Here is a 25,182-nt window from a genome sequence, read left to right on the forward strand (position 1 = left end):
TGTCACCACGTAAGAAAACCACAAGTCACGATTAATACCAGCTATTTTGAGGTACTCTTCCATTCCTTGAAACCAGCCTGATAAATTATCTTCTGTAAACTGTGGAACCATTACTCCTGGGCAATTGTGATTCTGTATTGACTTCTGACTTGCATTCACCATGATTCTAAATAAAGCTGAGATCACTGTATCACCTCTGCGTTACCGTTTCAACAAATTGGCTTTTGTTGCTGACACGGCGCAGTTAAAATCGGGATCTAAGATGACGTTATCTGACTCTTCCTTTTTAATATCGAACATACAAAACAGGTGGTAAGTAAATCTATTGCCTCATTTATCCGTATTATAAAGAAGATCAGGAATTTAGTACGAATTCTTATTAACGTGATTACATTGCTGTACTGGTGGTTTACATATATTAGTTTGTCACCAGTTTTATCTTACACAGGTAGTAAGAAAATCTGTACTTTTCTGAGACTATTGTACTTATGACAAAATATATAAAAGGCATTAAACTAATCTTAATCCACATATTAAATATTCCTGGATTGACGTATGTTAGGTTACATTTCCAAACTAGAATGACATAATTCATTTTAACATAACAATTGTTGTTAAGAATTGAAAAAAATAATAGTATTTAATTCATTGAGCAGATCAAGTTAAAAAATATATATTATATCAAGGATTATCACATAATATATTTTTTAAAGGAACGCCCCAGGATTCAACATTTTATCAAAATTAAATTAAACATTTTTAAAAGGTCTATTAATATTAACTTTCAGAAACAAAAAATTACCAATATTTCCTTATTTTGAGAAAAATATTTTTACCAATCGTTAATTAACTATATATGGTCTTCGTTGGAGAAATAATATAAAAATATATTTGTCAATTGTCATTCAAAATGTATGATAAAAATATTCATCATCATAATATCACTTTCTTATAAAGATCAGTGGAAAAGAAATTTAAAAAATATGGATTTCATCGACCTGAAGAATTGATTAAATATTACTACGTAATTTTTTTATTTGGAAACATACAAATGCATTTTTTGTTAGTTATTTATAGTTTAAACGTTGTTAAAAATATTTTAAAGTGTTCACGTTTTCTATAACGTTACGTTTTTATATGACCTGATATGTATTAGCAAGTATAATAAATTTTGTAAAAATTAAACATTTGTTAAAAATCGACTTAAAGTTTTGCGACATTGAAATCGGCAATAAGATGAATATAAATAAATATACCAGAGATAGACCAAACTAAGTCAAAGTACTTAGTATAAGTGATCATTATTAATTTTTTTACCACCTTCGCCATCCAAATAAATAAATAAATATATAATATTTTAATTAATTAGCTAAGATTACCAAATAAATACATAATTATAAAAAAATAAATAAATAAATATTAAAAAATAATAAATAAATACAATTTGTAAGACTCATAACTAATACAAACTTTTATTTAATTTGTATACTAAACTAACGAATTCGTGAAGAAGTGTGGTCAAACTAATCGTTAAAAAAACAAAGACTTGTGCACGATGATACAAGTTTGAAATTGTCTCTCTGCAACTTTCGAATTAGCGCATCGTTTTGTTACGTAGCGATGATTTATTCGTTCGAATTACCTAGTGCATAAAAATGTATTGATTTACTTCGAAATATAAAGACATTTTCTAGGGAACTCGTGATAACTTAACTGAATTATAGAGAGGTTCGAATTATCGAAGGTTTGAATTAACAAGAGTGCGATTGTATAATGTGAGTTGCCTAACTGTGGCTAAGAACAAACTAAGTCTAGTTTATTTTATTTACATTAATTATTTTAAAATTATAAATATTACAATATAAAGAATTATTTTTAGGATTTGACAGAATGTTAAAGAGTCATCGATTTTGAAAATTAATTTCATTCAAATTGAAAAAATAATAATCGGTCAGTTGAGACTACTTCCGAAAAATCTCTTTATTATCATAACTATGATTATATTTATTACATTGTCTAAACAAGGTGCGGGTTTTCACTTTATATTATTATTATTAGTTCAATTTAAAAATTTTTCTAATAAACATTGATATTAACATGTATTTTTCAGGTATCAATGAGGCAACGACCTCAACGATGATGGGATCAGGTTTCTTATGCCACAACACAACATTCGTGTAGTTGATGGTTTTACCTAATATTACTTTTGTAAAGAAATGGGTTGGTTGCCTTCTAACCAACAATTTCGAAATAATGCCATCAAATTTCAATTCAAATCACAAAAAGAATTCTCATTTCTTAGGGATATATCCCAAAAAGTAATTAATTATTAATTAATAATTCATGAATTTTGGTTTGATTTATAAGAGATCGTTTATTTTGTTCTCTAAAATTATGCAATTTATAATTTTCAATTTTTAATGACAATTTCAATATAAATATGTCTCAGATGGACATTACATTTTAAGCACGAAAGCCAACACATTTAGACCCGATAGAATCATTTTTGAACACGGCTTGGTTGTAACTAATACATTAATATTGTCATGAGAGGGGTACCCGAATTTTACAATTCATATTCATTCAATAATGTTGCTTCAATAATGACCGGGTCAGGTTCACCTTAAACTATCTATATAAAGAATTTAAGGTTTCAAAATATAACAATTATTCTAGGACATCGTGCAAAAGATAATTTACAGGCTTTAATTTAAATTGTTACATTTACATAATTGTATGTCATGATTTGATTTTAAATTGATGTCAATATACAGTATACAGAGGTAGTGAGCGTCCTTGACTTTTTAAAAATACAAATAATAATAAAAAGATCTATACTAAACAACAATGTGACAGATAAATCTAAAATATAGATTTATTTAAATTAATAAAATTATGTTAAAAATATCTGTTCTCTAATAAAAAATTAATCATTTAAAAAACGTCATATGATGACAATGAAAATTTAAATATTGTGAATAAGGACTTTTTTTAAATTATAGGTTAATTTTAAGCATTATGTAAATTAAGTTTTAGTATATTAAACACCGAAGTCCCGTAGTCGTGTAGCATGTCCATTTGCCCCGAGAAACACTACATTTTGTGAACTTAAAGGTGGGGAATGAAAACAGTTCCTGCAACTACATGTGAAACAAAGAACGTGGTTGACCACAATCTACACTTCATGCAAGTTGACGCAGCCTGCTGCCACACTGTTTCGTTTACTTCAGGTCGGATCAATCTCTTAGTGAAAATAGTGCGCAGGTTACTGAATTCAACAGTGTAAAGGGGAAATATCTGCAAATACATCAATTTAGCTTGTGTAAGTTGACAATCTCAGAATTGACAAAAGATAATAATATTAATTGCAAATTTTATTTGACAAATTTTTATAAACATTATTCGTTTATTTAGTTTCTTTTTCTATGGACACATATTATGGATTTTGATATTAATAACCGATCCTATACAGAAATATTATTTAAGTGTGTTTTTAAATGTAAATAGATTGGTAATATTGTTAGACAAAAAAATTATATTGTTTCTTCACCATCCATTAAATATCATCAAATTTATCAGAAAAATCTTTATATTTTTAATAATAACAACACAGATTAATAATTTATATAGTTCATGGATAAATGTACTTTGATTGAAGAATTATTGATTAGTTTGCTTTTGAGTTTGTATTAAAATTTTAAATATAAAATAAATGTAAGGCAAAATAACTAAAAATAAAATTTTGTTCTTTATAAAAATCAATAAAGCAGACATAACATACTTGTATTATAAGAGAAAAATTGTTTCTGGTAAAGTAAAAAAATTAAATTAAACTCAACTGTGATTACTTGTATAAAAATATTTTTAATAATATAAATAAAATGCAATTAACATAGTTCATAACGTTAGTTTATTATAAACAAAGTTCTTAATTTTATAGTAAGTAATCATCAAATCATCATTATAATTAAATAAATTTTTAGTATTTTATTTATTTATTTACTTATTTATTTTTTGAAAATATGTAATTTATAGCTAAAAGTCAGACTAAAATATTTTCATATGAAACATACCAAATAATAATAATAATAATAATAATTTATGCATTAATATAATAAAATTTATTTATGTTAATTTACGTTATGGAAAATAATACGATTTATATTAACACACTATAAGCGGGTCGGGTAAAAATACCCATCTCGAGAACTGTTGATTGTTAGCGGGCCGGGTAATTTTTACGTTTTTGAATATACTTATTTTAAAAGCTGGGTGAGATAATTTTACTCTATTGGTTTACATACGGAACTGAAAGAATTATCTCTTATTTTTTGTTATCATTCAACAACTTAGTTTGGACTATTTTGCTACCCGCCTATAGTGTGTTAATACTATTCAAGAAAATTTGGATCATTCCTTTTCAGATAACTTTTGCTTTTTCTACTAAACTCTTTTATTTATCATTAATATTTAAAAATGCATAACATCATGATTATTAATATATTAAAATAATGACTAATCAATTTAATGATAAAGTGAAATGATGTGAAATAATTTGTCAGTTGTTTTATACATAAAATATTCAATGAAAAGCAACTAAAAATATAGACATTTGTTTATTGTAGTATACAGATAACATTCTAAATAAATATTCTTAATTAAATCCTAAATTACTCTGTACTAAGATACAAATAATAAAAATTTAATTCAAAATTCTGGTTCAAATAAATTATTTAGTAACCTACTTTAAGCAATATATTTCCTTGACATTTTATTTCTACTTTTTAATTTAATAGAAATTTAATAAAAAAGAATTTTGGTTTCATTTTTTCTACTTCTCCAAAAATGTTAATCACACATTTTTAAATAACCAGTAGAACTAATAAAAAAGATTTTAATAAACGTTCAAAATTTGTATAATTCTAAACTATTTTAATATAAGCAGATGTAGCTTTAGATGTCAATATCATGAAGGTCAACTTGTATAAGAATTTTTATGATAGTGGAACATTTTACCATGGGATCAAAAAAAGACTAACCTGTCTGCTCCCTTGAAAAATCTTTCCGCCTCTTTTGCACATTGAACAATTGACTTTCATATTAATGTCAAATTTATTTCTAACTCAGAATTGAATATTCTAATGCAGTTTCAAATATTTATATTTAAATTTAAAAATAGTACTGTACCGCTGTACCGTAATTTACTTAATTCGAAGGAATGAATTTATAAAGTAAATTATTATTGTTGAGACATTTTTAACTGCTTATTTTATCCCTTATAGGAGTAAGATTTTAAATGGAAATATGAAATTCTAAACACAAACCGTTGTGTTGTATACTATAAAATAGGTTATGAAATAATTATATATATATATATATATATATATATATATATATATATATATATATACTGCAGTAGTCCAATTAACTAGAAATGATAAATTTCTAATTTTACAAATTGTTCACTCTTTTTTTCAACAAATTTTGTATTGCCTGGGTGTCTACTTGTTGTCTAGTATATATTATTATCAGTTTTATATTAAATATTCCCACGATAAAATGCTTGATACTGTTGAAAAATAAATTATAAATAACTCGCATAAAGAAATATCACCAACCTACTTTGCAATGACCAATACAAAATTAGGTTAAAGAAACGTGACAGGAAATATTGGACATGGAAAGAGAACTTGAAACAATGGAAGCCAATAATGCTATCTAATTCAATAGCAAATTAAGCGGATGTCCTATATTTTTAGTTATTAGTTATATACGTCATTCTTTGAAATATTGATTGAATGTTTAGTTAAAATATAAAGAAAGAAGAAACATAATTCTGACAAATTTCGGAAATATGAAGTTTATCATGATAACTTTTAAACGTATGTGAATTCAGTAATCATTATAAATAAATATAAAAAATATAATATTGCAAAACAAAATTATGGTGTGAAAAATTTAAAATTAAAATTAATTTTTATTGACGAATGTTATTTTCCACTTCACATTTTCATGTGGTCAAACTTCATCGTCGTCCCTGAATATTAATAAAGACAAAAATAGTCAAGGATATTTTATATACCTTTGTTAAATAGGTAAATGTATATTCTAAATTCTTTAAAATATTATATTAACATTACATATATAAAATTTTACATTATTTTATTTTAGAATGTTTTTTGTTAACATGTATATATTTAAATTACATAGAGTGCTTAGATATTTTTTTAAATCAGCGAGTGCACGTTCTTCTATTATTCTGCTAGACTCAAGGCTACTTCATTATCATATGATTCATAATTAAATAATTGTTAACCTATTTGTACTTTGATTTGTATATTTCAGCACTGAACATCCAAAATGCCAAATACTGCTGACTTTCCTATACTAATAGACGAAGATGGTGCTCCATTTGTGCAACTTAACGATTACAAATTTAAAATTGAACTTGAGGAGTTAACGGGAGATTGGAAACAACGTGCCATAAATGAACTTAGGGAAACGCCAGAAAATGTTGAAAATGGGTTAACTGAATTAAGAAAACTAATTCAAAGTGAGTATATTTTTTAATTGAAAAAGTAACTGAAATTCGGAGTAAAATGACAAAGGATTTTTACTTAATGCTTATTAGTAAATAATCATCTTGACATTACCATACAATAGACATAAGCCACAGTTTGACCCATACATAGAAGTTGAAATAAATTGTTATAGGAGCTGCAGTAAGTACATGCTGTGTCAAATTTAGCAGAGCGATTGGAAGTATATTATTCTATTTTATTTATTTTCTTAATTTTAATACTGAATTATTTTTATCAAGATATTTAATTTGAGATACATTTATATCAATAATGTATAAGTATATGTTTACCATAACAGAACACCCATTTTAAATAATTCTATTTTTTCAATATCATATATCAAATAAATATAATATATTATATTTTTTTGAAATCGATAATTGATTATTGATTGACTGATTGTTGATTTTTTTTATATAAAAAGTTTAATATATTTTATTTTAGTCTATTTTCAGATACCTATTTAATGAATTTATTAAACTTTAAGTATAATTAATTACAATATGTGCTTGATAATATTAATACATATTGTTGTGATATACAAATTTATAATTAAATAAATGAGATTTCAAAACAAATCGCCTTACTTTACTATTAAAGAATTTCTCTTTCAACATAATGGAATCTTTAAGATCTGAATACACTTAATTCGAAACATTTTATGTTGCTTCATATTCAATTAGGTAATTACAAGTCTCAGTAGTCAAGGTTTATAAACCGCACGTTTCAAGAATTAATTGAACGCTTTTAATGAAAAAATGGTTGTAAGGGTAAGGTTTTCACATTAACCAACCGGAAGTTTCTTATAATTTATTAAATTTTAGAATACAAACTCCTATAATTGTTTTATTTGTTGACTGTTAACGGTTTTAATAGACATTATTTTATTATTTTAGCTGAACCAAACTGGAATATTCCAATCGACGATACAGAATTTTTATTAAAATTTTTGAGGCCTTGTAAATACTATCCAGAAAGTGCGTTTAAAATTGTAAGTACAGTAGTTCATAAAATATATACAAACTAACTAATATTACGATTATAGATGAAAAAATTCTATGGATTCAGGGTGAAATTTCCGAAATATTGTATGAATATATATCCTAATGATATTCGACACGTGTTTGACAATGAAGTATTTTTCTTTATGCCAACTAGAAGTCCAGTTGGAGCCAGAATAAAATTAGTTAACGTAGGAAGTGAGTGAATGTTTAATATTAATGAATAGTATTTAATACTATATACATATTATAACCATTACAGGTAAATGGAATCCGAAAGTAGTGACCTTAGAGGATATGTTTAAAGCTGTCATGGTGGGTACTGAAGTAGCAATGCGGGAACCTAAAAGTCAACTTGGAGGTGCAGAAGTAATATTAAATATGGAAGGATTGGCATTAACTCACGTTTACCAATTCTCACCAAGCCTTGCAAAATTGATGGCTGATTGGGTCCAGGTTTGAAGAAGTTAATACAACAATAGAATATTTTTATTTTAAAAGATATTTTAGACCTGCACTCCTGTTAGGCTTAAAGGAATTCATGTAATTAATCAACCGTACATATTCAAGTTGCTGTGGACGATGTTCAAACCTTTCTTAGGAGAAAAATTACGTAAACGAGTATGTTGCCATACAAATATGGAATTTAATTTTTAATTTTCTTTTATTCTAATTTTAGATATTCTTCCATGGATACAACAAAAAGTCATTGTTTGAAAAAATTCCTGCTGAATGTTTACCTCCTTGTATAGGAGGTACAGCGAATCTCCCAGATTATCCAGGATCAGTGTTTTCAGAAATGTTATATTATTATGAAGATGATTTTATACGTAAGTCAGAATCACTTTCATATAAATAAAAAACTTTTATTATCAGTTTAATATCATTCAAGAAATAAACACACTATAATTAAAATTTAATTACTTGGTGCAGGAAATACTTGTGCAGTGCTAAAATTATCTCACTTCCCTCTACAACAGAACTTCAATAGATAACAATGAAATCTTATATAGTTCTTACCTGTAAAGAAGCTTGATTTAAATGAGTCTCATCACTTGATGAATTTGCAATTAAATTCTCAAAATGAGGACTTTACACTTGACTTTCTAACTGTATACCAAAAATAGACAGGATCTACTTTAATACAATATTTAGCCTCCCCGTTACAAAACTCCCAGGAATTGCAGCTTCTACGTTGACTACGCTGGGCTACGGCCCATGGGGTCGTACCGATAAGGACAAAATATTGTTGAATACAACTTTATCCTTCATGATTCAAAATAATACCCTTATAAAAACTGGTGTGCTGATTTAGATATATGATTAGTTTTTATTTAAGGGTCCTATATTTTAATTTTTCTGTCCGATATCGAATGTTATGTACAGGTAACAACTTGTCAGAAGCTAATAATGGGTCAGACCCCCTCTTTGATTAAGACGTTCATAATCTGATGAGATTATCGACATTTTCTTGTGGTGTCTCATCCCAGGCGTACTGAATCTTACGTCTCAGTTCATTAAAATGACATTGTAAATTAGTTATCATTACCCCGTCCTATATCCCAAACATGTTCAATTAGAGAAAGGTCTGAAGATCTGGGTGGCTTTTCCGTACTTTGTCGTGCATCCATCTCTTGCAAAATCCAGATATGGGGAGCATTTTCTGTACTGTACATAACCAAAGTTGCTAGATAAAAATTAATGTATATAAAACCACACACCAATCAAATGACTATGATATTAAGTACAACTTGATTGAAAATAGGTTTAATTTCAATAATATTATTTGTAACAACTTAACCCTTATTAAGAACAATGTGATATCATGTAAACCCTGTTATGTTCCAGTTGTATAGATTTTTTTCTATACATTCCCTTTTCAAATATTTACTACATTCGTTTTTTATTTCTAGGATTCAACAAATATGGATACACAGTGGATGCCAATGGAAAAGAAATTGTTTATTCCTAAAATAATTTAAATGTCTATGTCTAATCAATCATTAATTTAAGTAATTAGCTATTTTAAATTTAAATGTATAAAGATAAATTTATTTTTTATAAACTTTTAAAAATATTTTTGTATAATAAATTAAATTATATTTACAATTTTTCTTTTAAATGATGCTAACCACAATTTTTCCACAAACAATTTTATCGAACCTAATAAAATAGTAAGTATGTAATGGTAGGTCAAAATTTATGAAAAATTTGTTTATCTTCAATAATTTTACAGAATTTTGTTACGGGCTACTTTGTATTTCTAAAATATCAATACTACAATGGTAAATAAATTAAATTAATTATTTAATTTTAACTATCGAAATTGAAACTCAAAATATATCAAACTCAAAAAATTAACAATAAAAATAATAAAAAAATTAAATACCTACCTAATAAACCTAATTTGACAAAAAAGTTGAATTCAGAATAAAAAAGGATAAACACACAGATAACCATAATAAAATCTAATGTAAATGCTAAAAATTATCAAATTTAAAAGTTTTAGAATTAAGAAGTGTCTTACGAAGATGATACCAATCAGACCCATTATGAATATGACTAATAGGGTAGTTTACTGAAAATGTATTTTATTGTTCAATACAATATTGTTGTCAAACTGATTTCGTCTTAAAGTTTCCAAAGTACCAAAAATTATTTCTATCTGCACATACTTCTAAAACGAGGTTATTTTAAATATGATATATAACAGGGGTGGCCAAGCTCCTTGATAGTCCGAGCCATTTTTCAAAATTTGAAATGTTTCGTGATCCGCAATTAAATACGTATTTAAAAGATATGCAAAAAATGTATTAAAAAATTTGTTTACAGAAATTATATTTATTGAAAACATATAAATAAAAGTACAAATGTGTATTGAATGTAAATATTAAAAATTAAACACATTTATTTTACTTCTCTTGATAATTCTGGAATGAAAAGGGAACTCGGGTACATTTATCGGAAGCCACAAATAATCCTTCAAAGAGTCGCAGGTTGGCCACCTCTGGTATATAATATAATAATTACATTTTACATTAAATTACATAAATAATTTAATAATAATAATAATAATATTATAATATATTAACGCATTAAACATGATACTAATAATAATTTAGTAACTACCCAATTAACCACATTTTCTATTATTCATTGCTTAAAACAGAAAGAATTGAATTATAAATTATTTTGATTTACAGTATATCACATTACTGTACAAATTTCATTATTAACTATTTTTTTTTTTCTAAACAAATCCCTTGTAGGATAATTTGAAATTATTCACATGTTGCTTACAAATACAATCTAGGATGGTAAAACGAAACTATAAATGTTATATAATTACAAATATTACCTTTGAAGAAGCTGATTTATTTATTATTAACTGTCTAAAGCCACAAATGTTTCCAATTCTTTATATTTTCAAACGTTCTTAGAAATACAAAAAATTACAAATCAACAAACTTGACTTGAAATCATATATTTAAAAATCATCGAATTTGCTATTGTTACAATTTTAAATTAAATTAAAACCTCTGAACTCTATTTCAACTTTTAAGTCATTTTGGACAACTGCTGCCACATTAACTAAGAATTAATAAAACTTTCAAATGTATCACTACATTACAATCATTTTAAATATTGAAAACATTTATAAAAAATGGAGTTTATTGTTATACGATTATTTTGGTCTTGGCTTGATTAATTTATAGGTATTTTGAGAAAAAGTACTTAGTTTTGTTTACTAAGAGGTAATATTAAAATTCAAAAAATCATAAAAATATTATTTATTTCATATACATGTAACAATAAGATATAATGATTTAACCAATACGAAGTGTGATGCTTATAACAAATTGACTTAAATATAATAAATATTATAAAATATACCTTTAATTTTTAAAATGGAGTAGTTGGCACTTATGATACCTATGATTCTATCTTCTTATTATACCCAAACGAATTGATTGCTAAAACACAAAATTAAAATATACTTTTCACCCCACATCTCATCCACTTTACCTTTAAACTCTTTATCACATTTCTCTAACATTTCCAACCATTGCGGTCCAGTTACTCTGGGTAAATCTAAAGTACCCCCATAACAGGAAGGAAGGCATGAGGGATCCATATATTGATGCAGAGATTTTCTGTCACTGCCATGGAAAATAATGCGACTTCTAAGTTTCTCCCTTAAGAACGGTTTGAATAAGGCGAACACAATTTTAAATATGTATGGCTGATTTACAATATGAATATTTTTCACCCTCACTGGAACACTGTCCTGTAAAAATTTATTGCAATTATAAAGTAACATATAAAATATATATCTGTATTATATACATTTCATGTGAAGTCTAATATTACTTTGAATATTTATTATTTTGTTATAATAGAATTTTGGTACGAAATAATTAAATGAATAAATATTGCAGCGCAATTTCGTAACTTTTAAGAAATTAGATTTGTGTACTTGAAAATGAAAAATTTTCAACTGGTTATCGACATATCGCTCTTTCACTTTCGTAAATGTATGTAATTACACCAAGCAACAATTATGAATATTTGCAAATTTTCCTAAATAAATAAAATAATGAATTCTGTGAACATACATGTTTACATTACAGTACCTATTCTATTTGCTTTGGACTAACCTCAGTCAGTTAGTAAGAACAATACATTATGCAATAATTACGTATTTCATTTTTGGAGTCACATTGAAATTAATTTCTTTCAAGAACAAATTACTATTTCATCACTGTAATAAAATAGTAGACTCTTAAGTCAAAGACTTTATTATACATCATTCGATTGAAAAAAAAAAAAAATATTGCGAATAGTAAAACATATTATTTACTTATTATAGTATGAGTAAACAAGTTATTAAAATTAAACATCAAAGGAATATTATACATCAATCTAAATAACGCAATGCCGATTGCATTTTGTAGTAATAAATAATTAATCTATTTTTATTCGAATTTTGTAATATAAATAATTGGTTTACGTACAAAAATAAATAAATATAAATAAATAACAAATTATATATTATTCGTAACAAATATTTTACTGGTATAATTCTTCGAATTTTAAATTGTTTAATTGTTATTTTAAAGACTAATAACAATGGATTATATTTTGTAAACTTAAACATAATTCTCTACTTAAATATTAAAATTTGTCATAAAACAAAATAATAAAATTACTTACCTGCAACCAGTCAACAATTCTTTTGGCAAAAGCAGGAGTGAATTTTGTTGTTTGTGATAAACTTAAACCGTCCATATCAAATATAACTACAGCACCGCATATTTCAGTTTCTGGTTCTAACATGGCTGCTTCAACAAACAGCACACAACCTTTAAATACCTCATCAAGAGTCAATTCATTAGTTTTCCATTTTTCTATAAATTAAACATTATTAGAAAACGTACTTATTACTATTTATAAATGTTACTTACTTCCCAATTCAATTACTAAAATTCTTCTACCAAACTGGTCTCTGTTAGGTTGTACCGTGAGAACATCTTGCTGGAAAACGTTTTTTTCTTTGCTGGGCAATAAGCCATCATAAAGGGCAGAATGTTTCCTTTTAAAATCGTAGTATCTTTTAATCTGCAATTTTATTAATAAATAAATAAACAGTTGTTAACTTTCTGCATAGTAACTTACTAAATCTCTGGCACTTTCGGGGTAAAATTTCGTAGGCCTGAGAAATCTTATCATCCATAGTTCATTATCTAATGGTACGTGCAAGTCTTTTTCCTCTATAATACAAATTTCGATTAGAACTAGACAAATACAAATGTAACATGTACTTACCTTTGAGAAGATCTCTGAGAGCTGGAATTGCCTCTTTAACTACATCAGGCGTTTCCCTAAGTTCTTTGCGTGCAATTTCTTGTACCTTCGGTGAGGGCTCTCCCAATTCGAATTCGAGCTTGAAGTCTCCCAACTGTACGGTGGGTAACTCATCCATATCGGACAACATTGTTGCGGCGACTAAAATACAATACGAATTTAATTACTTTTAAGACGATACTTAAATAAATATTTTATTCATTCTATTTACAGATTTTTTCTAAAGAATGCACAAGCATTGTAGAAAGCGGTCGACCTTTTTAATAGGTTTTTCACGTTCAAGAACATCGCAAGGTAATTTATTAATGAATCATTGATTTTTCAATCACGTTTAAACATAACTCAGAAAACCTACGCATTTATTATTATTATTTATTATTGTCAAACTATGGAATATGAATTTTAATGCATAAATTGTGATTTTTTCTAACTTGTATGATGCATTTATTTAAGGATAACTACACAATGAATTATTTCTGTTGACCTTAAATATTCAACAAAAACCCTGAATTAAACTATTTATGATAATATATATTTCTATAATGTGGAAATTAAACCAGGAAATAAGAACTAATTTATTAGTTTAACCTAGGAACTGACGGAAAGCTTAATCAGTCATTAATAATTAATGTATGGGTGTGCTATTTTAACAATTCATGTAAGCTAAAATCTTGAAAACCGAAATATCTTCCGGTATGTTATTTTCCGAAAAAATAATAAGTATTTTTATGAAAATAAAATAACTAACGTACCACTAGACAACAACACAATAGTACTATTTTATGTAAACAATATTAGAGGAGTTGGCGGACTGCTACCGTGCACTTGCATACTAAACTGATAAATATGATTCATAGTTGAACGGCCAGCATATCTATGTTACAGACATTTTTAATAATTAGTTTAATAAAAACATTGTTGAAAGCTGTTTTCATACATGCACCACACATAATATAATAAGAATAATAATGAAATATAAAATAACTTATTTTCATTTTTTTTTTAAATAATGATCAGTCAACCTTTAATTAACAAAAATTAATAAAATTTTAAGTTATTAAAAAATTTACTAATTACTCATAAAATTGTGTGACTAGTTTTAAATAAGAAAAATGATGTGTGATTATTTCCTTGAACTTTGTAAGTCACGAGGATAGTTTGATTCATAATACATACAAACTTGCAATAATATTAATATTAAACTTACATAATAATAAGACAGTTGACATAACATTGTATAAATAATATGAGACTGTCGATAATCTGACGAGTTATATATTTAGAAAACAATATACTATCGAAACTGAAGAAATAAACAATTTTTTATAGGTTTTTTAGGTGATAAAATATGCAAATTTATTAATATTTAAAACAGAAATCTCAAAGATCAACCAGTATCTAATATTTGACTTGACAAGTAAAAAAAACATTACCTATTAAAATTTTTACTAAAAATAGTACAGTATCAGCACACTATAATTGACTTTTATCGTATTACACTATGTTTAAATGCAAATTAGGTTTAAACATATTTATTTTCATGTATATTTAATTTTCATGTATATATAATTTTCCTCTTACGAATATGTATACAAATCAATTTTTTTAATAACTGTTTGAGTAGCTCAAACACCTCTTCTTATTTAAGTATCCATTTCGTGTCAATAAAGTAAAATGAAGTACATGTTAAAATTTTAATAAATACAATAATAATTATAAGATCTGTTATTCCTTATTTATATATTAATTTATTATTTTTTAAAACTATCCGAGATAGCAAAGATTTTTTTTATTTATTCGTGGCCTTTGTATTTCTTCAGTTTGTCTTTTTATTATTAAAAAAAATGTTTATCAAGAAATAATAAAACAAATAATTAATATAGTATTAATGGATTCTTTTAATAATCATAACCTAAATGTAATTTCGAATAAAAAACCTTACCATCGAAATTCATCACACTAGAGTAACTGCAATACTTAATATAAAATATTCTGGCAACTATTAATCTAACCCAGTTTCTTATAAACCCTACTTTCACAATTCTCTAATATGTAAAAGTAAATAAACAGTATTAGTATTAACTTACGTTTCGGCATATTTTCAATAATTTAAATAACTACTAAACAAAAACGCTGCAGTGATCGTGCATATATTCTACGAACAGACCAAAAGACGAAGGATAACTGACTGCCGCAAGAAGTACAGAAAATCATCAATGGTATATTCCCGACCAATGGTCATGCGCGTCATCGAAAATATATACGATCACCTGTTCACGTAATAACAAGCAAAATCCATCGGATAATTCAACTGTACTCTGATGAGGACCGAGAGTGAAGGTCATTTCCTAGAGATCGAATAAACAAACACAATGCGTCACTACCATAATGAAAAATAAATTTTGTTAAGCAAAGCAGAATCTTGAATATAAATTAATAGAATATGAGTATTCTCGGATAAGATTTCGATAAGTTTAAAAATAACAAAAATGAAAGTTTCATAATATAGATCATGCTTAACTATTTGACAGATGTCCTAAATATCAATACGAAAATTTGGGATAAACATTTCTTAATTTCCAACTATATTAATAAGCAAAGATTTTCTTTATAATGTTTAATTTATGGAAAGATTTTGGCGAAATTTATTTAATTTAATTCATAAACATCAATCAATTTAAAACTTAACTATAAAATTTTGTGTTTCCTTATTTTACTTTTATTTTGCAATAATTTTTTTTAATTTTGTTACGTTTGTTAGTATTAAAAGTAAAAGTTAGTAATAGGAATGTTGTAAACAAGTCGATTTCAAAATTTGTGTTGCCATTAACGTGCCGTTCAAGACTTTAGCGAATTCTAGCATAATTTAATTAGGTAGTATTTTTTCATTTAAACCAAGTAATTAAGTTAAACATGTTATTTTGATTAATTAATATCATGCTAATTTTAGTTCCAATGACCTTTGTATTTTATAATAAAATTAAAAATATACATATGTATGTAAAGATTGGGGCATACAATGCTCTTGGGGAAAAGTATGCATCGGTACCACAAAACGTTCAATATGAACTAGATTAAGGAACGCAAACGAAACTACATCCTAGGACAATCGGACAAGTCTGTTGTAGCTGAACATGCACTGCTAGATGGAAATCAAGATAACATTCCAAGATACACTATTGCTTGCTTCGACTACTGGATATCACAAGAGAATTATTACGGAAACAATTGAAATCCATAATCAGTGAAACAACTTCAACAGAAAAGAAAAAGCATTGAAACTTGATAAAATATGGACACCAGTACTCAAAAACACCAAAATTTCTAAGCAGATAAGAACGACCGACCAAAAAACACGAAATTTCTAGAACATCAGTTATCTAGGTTGTCATTTAGTTGTCAATCAGATGTCAAAGTGACACGAACCAAATCAGACCTCTGAAGATGCTAGCCAGTCGTGCTAGCGAAACGTTAGTAAATAATTCCAACAAAAGTCGACCAATAAACCCGAATCCAAAAACGCAGATACTAGGAATTCCACTGTGCATTTCAAACATACGAAATAATGTTTAATGGTAATTTCAAATTAACACAGATTTTTATAACAACATATTAAATTGGATTAAATAAATCAATTTTTTGACCTTACTGAATATCTTTCTATAAAAACATGTATGACAAATAACATATTTTTAATTATATGAGAAATTAGTTATGTAAAGAAGTCAAAACCTGTTAGTCGAATATTTTATTTTTCCATTTATAAAGACACTTATATGTATTAAATTAAAATTACAAAAATAAAAAAGAATATTAAAATATATTATTATACTAGTTTCCATTCCAAAAATATGAAAAAGAAATTATTATACAATACTGACACAATAAGAATTTTTTTCGATTTAAATTTAATTGTTAGAAGTAAATAAGATGAAACAAGTTCAGATATCAGGTATATTTTATAAATTTTAATTAATCTATGTTATATTTAATTAACTTTTTTCAAGACTATTAACCATATTAGGAAATATCCTTAAATTGTAGGAACTACAAACTAATTCAATTTTTAGTAATATGTATAATAAAAAAATAAAGTAGTATGGACTTCTGCCTAATTTTTAACGAAACGAACTAACGAAAAATATTTCTATTACATTTTTCATTTTAATTATAATCGATTGATAATGCCACCTTTCAATATTATCGGTAAAAATATTCTGAAATTGCATAAAAAATATAATAATTGTTTAATTGTTTTTGTAAGAGTTAAGATGTAAGTTGAAATGAGAACAACCAAGGCGTACTTGTCTACCTTTTATGTACCAGTTTACAATTCGATCATGACATTTAAAAAACTAAAAAACCACCAAAAATTCAATGATATTGGCGAGTGCATTTAAACAATAAATAAATATATACAGTATTGACAACTTTAAAAATATATAAATTGCTGCACCCCTGTATATACAAGTCTAATATAATTTATACCAATTATAAACATACTGTATACAAACATACCGGTGAATTTTTCTTGTATTAAAAATTATTCTCTTAGCTACAAATCAAAAAACTAAATATTCGGTTGGTAAAAAGTAGAACAACTTTTTACTAAATGTCCCCAATCTCTACAAAATTCACAATCATTTTTAGTAGTAAACTAAGATAATAGTACCTCGTGGAAAGAAATTATTTTTCGAATTAAAATCACAGAGTGTATCGTTCTTTCAATCCGATAAGAGAAAAATCAATATCGCTCGATTGTAATGCTTGTTTTAAAAATAATTTTCAAGATTTGGTAATGTGGAAAAAAAAATAAAACTGGACGACCAAGAAAAACCAATTGGAATGTGTCCTCTCCTTTAAATACAGGGTATCATGGATCGTTTTATGTATAAAGAAATATTGAAAAACGACGTATAAAAATATGCCACTAAAACTTTATTTTCAACAAGATAATGACCGGAGCAAACTTCAAAATATTTGAAACAGTGGCTTTAAAGGAAAAAAAAATAATGTTATGAACTGGCCATCTCAATATCTCAATCTAAACTCCATTGAAAACTTATGGGAGATAGTGGACAACAAAATAAGACACAAAGAGTATAGTAATCAGCAAAACTTATTCGCGGTTCTATAGGAGGCCTGGCAAATATGGATACAAATATTATTGACCATCTATTGCTTGCCATGAATAAAAGGTGTTAAAGTTATTAATAATCTACAGTGTATTAATGTAAAATTAATTAAAATACGAATTACAAATTATTTGTATTAATTAAACTTAAGCATAAGTTGCTCTTCGTTTTGCCAGCCCAAAATAATCATCAGTAGAATTAAATTCTTTATTTTTTTTAATGCTTAACTATGTAATTGTATATTTATTATGATAGAAGTGAGATGATGAATTGTTTGCTTATTGCTACCTTATTTGGTAAATTCCGCTGTCACTATTAAATGTATTCCCATAATTTAGAAATACTATAATAACAAATAATCAAAACTGAATATTTACTTTATTTACAATTAAGTAATTTAGGCAGTTAAAATGATATAAAGGAAAAGTACAAAAATGAAACAGTTAATGTGAAATAGTAAATAACTATGTCATTACATTTTGTCTGTCATGCAGTAAATTTCTAATGTTAACCTAGTTATACATTTGCATCATAATTTTGTCCAATATCCAACAACTTGTCGAAATGTTGTAGATGAATTAATATTATATTATTTGGTAAATACCTATACGTTTTTATATGTAATATTAAAAACAATTCATTTTAGAATACAATTTAGATTGTGTTTAATCATTTCAAAATAAACAAATTATTAATTAGTTAATTATATCCATAATTAAAGAAAATTAACGGGACTTTGGAATCTTCAAGGAAGTATTAATATTACAAATGGGTTAATAATTAATTTACATCGGCTTAATAATTATAATGCGATTAAAACAACGTCTGATTCAGAATGAAAATAATTTTTAAGTGATTTTAAATTGAATTACTAGAAATCGACTAATAATGAAGTATCATTAACACTAATAAATTACATAATAAACACTGTGAATTAAAATTCAACTAAATCATAAAAGTAAAACAAAACAATCGCCGTAAATACAATTTACTAACCATACGCATCTGTAATCGGTTGAGTACCAAATACAGCCAAAACTTCTGTTTTCTGTTTTTCTTTTCCTTTGTTAAATTTGAACATGGTTAAAGTACACTAGTCACTTTCACAACTTATACTTAATATCAAAAGTTAATGTCAATCTCGACAATCACATTGTATGTAAATTCTACTACGTTTTGCATAGGTACGTTTCAACATTAATTCTAGAATTATTTATTGGAATTTTTTAAATCAATGTTGTTAAAAATACACCAAATTTTTATACTAAATTCAAACTGTTATTAATGCGCCTAAAAGTGAGAGATGATAATGAAATAATTTTACTTACTGTCGTCTGGAACTGGGATGAATACCACTTTAGCCATTTTTAATCAATATTTTATTTATAGTAAAAAATTTAATAAGTGCTACAAATATTCAATTCCATTTAACACAGCTGAAGTTTTAGGAGTGTACCAGAGAACTACTGCTCAATTCACCCACACTTAAATGATTAGAATTACGATATATTATCAGAATGACAAATATTATTGTTATACTATTCTTATTTTATAAATAAGTCACTAGCACCGGAGTTATTATTAAAAATGCAACACTTTGTCTCTCGAAGGTCGCAAAAATATAACAAATATTAGATATTATTTCAATTAAATACCCAATGTTTTGCAAATCAGGATGACAAATTGTTATTATTATTATTATTATTATTATTTAGGTGCCGTTTAACCCTACCTAAATGATGATAGTTTCCCACTCATATGTGTTAAAATGATATTTTTGCTTTTTTTTTAATTTAATTTGTTTCTATGTTATATTCAATAACTAATACAATATTCTCTCTATCTATTGTGAAACTTCTAAATGGATAAATTTTGATATTGATTTTAAAGACCAATTGTACAGCCTAGCTCTTTTAGCTACATCATTATTCTATTTCAACAAATTTTAAGTCTCTTCTTTTATGCCATATTTTACGATATTAAATATATTTAAAAAACTTATGCGATTAATTTATACTAATTTATCTTCATCAAAATACGACACATCTAGCACTTCTAAAATTAAGACAATTGTAAATTTTTGTTCAGTAAAATAAACTGGACCTTCTAAAAATTTTGATAATTGACAATAATTCATTTTAAAAATTGCAGACAGTATGAAAATTATGTAATATAAAAATAATTTCCCAACAATACAAAAAACATGGGAAGAGTATTGTCATTTAGGTAGCATTTATTTTCTTTAATCACTCAATAAATAGTTTTAGTTATTACCAAATTAAAAGCCTTAGAGCAATTCAATTGTTTTAATTTGATATAATCGTCATTTCGAGATTTCCTAATTCTCATTATTGATGTTAAATGTTTCTTTATCATATAAGTATGCCTTAAGCTAGATATTAGAAAAAATAGTACTAAAGGACACTACTCAAAAATAATTATCATACGTAGGCTTTCTCGTACGAAAGCTAGTAGCGAAGTATAAGTATTACCATTGTAGGGAATGTCTTTAAATGAACTTCCATTTAGTCATTAATCATTTAAACGTTTTAATTTTTGAGACAATGAGCAGATAGTTCAAGATATCCAAGTGTAAAAAGCTTTGATAAATATCAGATGTCCTATTTATAGGAAGATTTATAATATATTTGACTAAATATTTAAAATATGTTCAGTTTTTCAATTTCATAGAGATAGTTTACATATAAACCACAGTCTTATTCTGTCGTCGTTATTATCAGGAAAAGTTATTTATAATTAGACATTTATCTGAAATCAACCGCAAGTCTTAAAATGATTTAAATAGAAATTGAATTGAAAAAATTTAATAAGAATAAATAACATATTATTTTTTAATATTTTTTCTTTCATGTATTTCAAACATGTAAATATATCTATTAATCATATGGAACTTTTAATCCAAGATTAAGAACACGAAATGTTAGTAAATTGTAAATGTTTAATGATAAATATTGATTAGATCTGTCGTTAATGTAAAAAATAAATCGATTAGTTTTTTTATTTATAATTAAATTTAATTATACATGCAGATATAATTAACCTTTGATCTGTTATGTAGTAATTCTAATTGTAACTAGCAATGTATTTAAATGTTTCTTCATTTTTTCTTTAAAATTAAATTTTAATATTATTTAAAAAAATACATATTAACCATTTCTATAATTATATGGTATATTAAATAACACTTTTAGTAAATTCAGTAATTATACGATATCACTATGAATCTATAAATTTAAATTTTTTTCATAGTTCAGATACTTTGATACAATCGATTTTGACCTATGCATAGATTATTTGCTAACAATAATTATGTAGGTATTTTTATTTCTATCTATATTGTGTTCGTGGAATGTTTACATTTATTTTTGTTCTCTTATAACTAAATTAGTAAAAAATTTGAATCATATTAAGTCTAAACTAATTTTAGATATCTTTCATTTATTCCATTAATAAATATTCCATTAATAAATATATAGACATGAAAAATATTTCAATTTTGAAATTCTATTAAAATATATGAATTGTTTTATTTTGTATTTTTGACATTTATATAAACATTTAAATTTTAGTTTCTGATAATATGCAATAAGAATACATATTGTATACTTAGTTGCATAACCATTAAATAAGAAATTAAAATTATAGAAATTATTATCATGTTGGTTTTACCTAAAAAATTTTTAAGCTTAGGTTTGTTATTATAGGAACATGTTCTTTAATATCTATTACAATTCTTCTCAAATATTTCCTAAAGGAAATAATAATATTCGAAACAACATGAATGATTTTGTGTCGTGTGATAAATAACATTCTCTATTGTATTTTAGGAACGTATTATACATTATAAATAGTAAGTTAATATAATCCTACTTCTACATTTAAGTAATACTACTTATATTAGGAATTTTTCATCGTATCGGTTAGGGAATTTGCAACGTTACTTGCATATATTTACTAAAAAAATTGAAAAAAGGAACGGAAAAAAAAAATAAGAAATAGTAAAACAAATATATTGTTCCCGTTTTAAATACATTTTATTTAAAGTTATTATTTAAATGATTTTAATTTTTTAATTCTTAAAGTTCATAAAGAACGTATAATTTTATTAGTCAAAAATATTAAACGTATAGGACTTCTCACAGAACACCTAGGGTCTTCTAAAAGGTTTGCTTAAATATAGCATCTGATCCAGAATTTATGTATTTTTTATAATTAAATGCATCGAAAGCGTTAGACCCAGTTACTTGTGGATTGAAACAGAACATCGATATCCTTTAGTAAACAACAAAGAACGATGTATGTTGGCCGGCTGGACTGATTGGAAAGGATTATTCGGTTTTGCCGTGTTTAGCACACAATTCGTCACAATGTATATATATATATATATATATATATATATACATTTTTAATTTGAAAAGTTATACAATTTAAACGAAAACATCCTAACAACTCGGCCCAACTCCCAATATATATGAAAAGTTCCTAAATGCATTCGCAAAGATTAATTTATATTGTACTCCTGCGTGAACTATCAGAGCGCATTATCTCTGAGCTCTGACATATACATAATTAATTGAGTTATTTTTAAACATCAGACATCATATTTCTCATATAAATAATTACCTTTAATGTATTATCAATACATTAGTCATAACAGTTAAATAATGTGAGTCAAATTTATACTTTAGTGTAGCTTTTAGGGAATATGGTTTATAGCACTATTGTCTTAAAATAATAATGGTTGACAATTTTGAACAACAGTATCTGCATGGTTGTCCAGCGAACTAAAACTATTGGATCTGCTATTATTAGGATTAGGTAAGCATTACTGAATAATTTCATTTTGGGAATTATTTAAATTATTGGTTTGTGAATTAATACTTTTGCATAAGATTTAATTATTATTCAATATTTCCCAAGAAACTACAATTATTACTACAAAAAATATATTTGACAAATTTTAATTATTTAATGGTGCAACTATAATATTATTAATTAAATTGTTTAACAAGAAATAAACTTATTAGCACAAATTTCTCCTTTATGTGTTTTTAATGAAAATAGCCCTCGATGGTCAAACGATTGTAATCCGTGAGAGGTGTATGTAGAAGTCTAACACAAGCTGAAAAAGGTGTTAAAGTTATTAATTATTTTGGAGTATTCAAGGCAATAAATACCGAAGAGGAGTTGTGAAGACATATTCAAGAATCAGTTAACACTTTAAAGCTTTTGTAGTACTACAACAAGATGATTCATTCATTTAAAACTTAAAATTTTCTTAAATTAAATATGTTCATTTTATTTAACAATTGTAACCACCATAACGAATTATACATATATTATTATTTTATATAGTAGTAGAAAAATGCAAATCAAATTTTGGAAATCAGGTATATACAAATGTGTAGCCAACACAAATTAAAATAAAAAATAAATAATAAAATATTTAAATTCATTCCATTATATATTATGATACTATTATAGGATGGAAGAAGCAAGTGTTTATTTACAACGTGTATTTTGTGAATTATTAAAAAGTTTATTTATTTATTATGTTAAGAAATAAATGAAAACACATCTGCTGAAATTAAGAAAAGCATTATCTTAAACAAATCAATTTTTTCGCGATAATATCGTGTCAATGAAAATGAAAAATGAGCGACCCACAAAAAGCATTCATTATTAAAACACACAAATTTTTAAAATTGCTAAGAACGAACTATTTATTGAACCTAATCGCCTAAAACGTCATCTTGTCGTATTGTGGGGTTAAAGTAATTTCTAGTACTCTGAGAAGTAGATTACTAAAGAACCTCTCATACTCTAAAAAAAGTCCTTCTCAATTTTGCGTGATCACATACACATTAGGTAGGGAAAAACTAGAAAAATATAATATGATGACCAATCAACATTTTGTTTAATTAAAACATGACTTAAGTGAGTCGTCCTATCAAAAAGAGGTTTAATGCTAAATATACAACGCTCATATGTAGAGATCATTTTATTAAAAGAACAATTCTTTTTAATTTAAATTAATTTTATAATTAATAAGTGTCTAAACATTTCGTGTCTCAATTTATATATCCTTATTTTATAAAACATTTTATTTCGGGTAGGGTTCATAAGTAAAGCAACCAAACTCTATATTCAATACAATTGATTTTATAATTTATTTCTGGTTCCAAAATCGTTCCTTAAAGATAAAAATGCCTAGAAGTGACCATTTATCAATATAAATTAAACAACAAAAAGTAGTAAAGTTTCGGAATGGTGAAAAGTAGAGTAAAATTCCAGGAGATTTAAATTTAATTAAATCGATCATTTTGAAGACGATTTCTAATACAATGGAACGAATTAGTAGAAAACGCAATATTAACAGAGCTGTGGATAGGAAAATAAAAACGCTTGTTGTTCATAACACTTTTATCAGCTCATCCCGCATAAATAAAAAAATAAACGAACTCACTGTGTTGGTGAGTATCATAAAACGAAGATTAAAATTTGCTGGTGTCTGTGGTACACAACTAACAAAGACGCCCTTCATTTTTGCAAACTACAGAATAGCGAAATTATTTTTTG

The 25,182-nt window shown here is 25.7% G+C and overlaps 2 protein-coding genes across 4 annotated transcripts; one reads left to right on the top strand and one right to left on the bottom strand.

Annotated features, from left to right (window-relative positions):
* The first annotated feature begins 3,216 nt into the window (after nt 1-3,216).
* LOC109596439 (alpha-tocopherol transfer protein) lies at nt 3,217-9,691 on the top strand. 2 transcript variants are annotated; one of them, XM_020011985.2, is made up of 8 exons: nt 3,217-3,322; nt 6,346-6,553; nt 7,478-7,572; nt 7,627-7,780; nt 7,845-8,038; nt 8,093-8,203; nt 8,262-8,412; nt 9,496-9,691. In XM_020011985.2, the coding sequence occupies exons 2-8, from the start codon at nt 6,361-6,363 to the stop codon at nt 9,552-9,554; spliced, it is 957 nt and encodes a 318-aa protein (XP_019867544.1). In that variant the 5' UTR covers nt 3,217-3,322; nt 6,346-6,360; the 3' UTR covers nt 9,555-9,691. The 2 variants fall into 2 exon arrangements, with proteins under 2 accessions (XP_019867544.1, XP_019867552.1); XM_020011993.2 differs by lacking the exon at nt 3,217-3,322 and adding an exon at nt 5,967-6,095.
* Nucleotides 9,692-11,358: 1,667 nt separating this feature from the next.
* Nucleotides 11,359-19,596, bottom strand: LOC109596407 (alpha-tocopherol transfer protein-like). Of its 2 annotated transcripts, none has more exons than XM_049965871.1 (7): nt 19,579-19,596; nt 13,409-13,588; nt 13,259-13,353; nt 13,048-13,201; nt 12,797-12,990; nt 11,609-11,870; nt 11,359-11,556 (listed from the first exon to the last, which is right to left on the bottom strand). In XM_049965871.1, the coding sequence occupies exons 2-7, from the start codon at nt 13,575-13,577 to the stop codon at nt 11,516-11,518; spliced, it is 915 nt and encodes a 304-aa protein (XP_049821828.1). In that variant the 5' UTR covers nt 13,578-13,588; nt 19,579-19,596; the 3' UTR covers nt 11,359-11,515. The 2 variants fall into 2 exon arrangements, with proteins under 2 accessions (XP_049821828.1, XP_019867512.1); XM_020011953.2 differs by lacking the exon at nt 19,579-19,596 and adding an exon at nt 15,535-15,694.
* Between the last annotated feature and the right edge of the window lie 5,586 nt (nt 19,597-25,182).

The sequence above is a fragment of the Aethina tumida genome, chromosome 4 (genome assembly GCF_024364675.1).
Source record: "Aethina tumida isolate Nest 87 chromosome 4, icAetTumi1.1, whole genome shotgun sequence".
NCBI lineage: Eukaryota > Metazoa > Arthropoda > Insecta > Coleoptera > Nitidulidae > Aethina > Aethina tumida.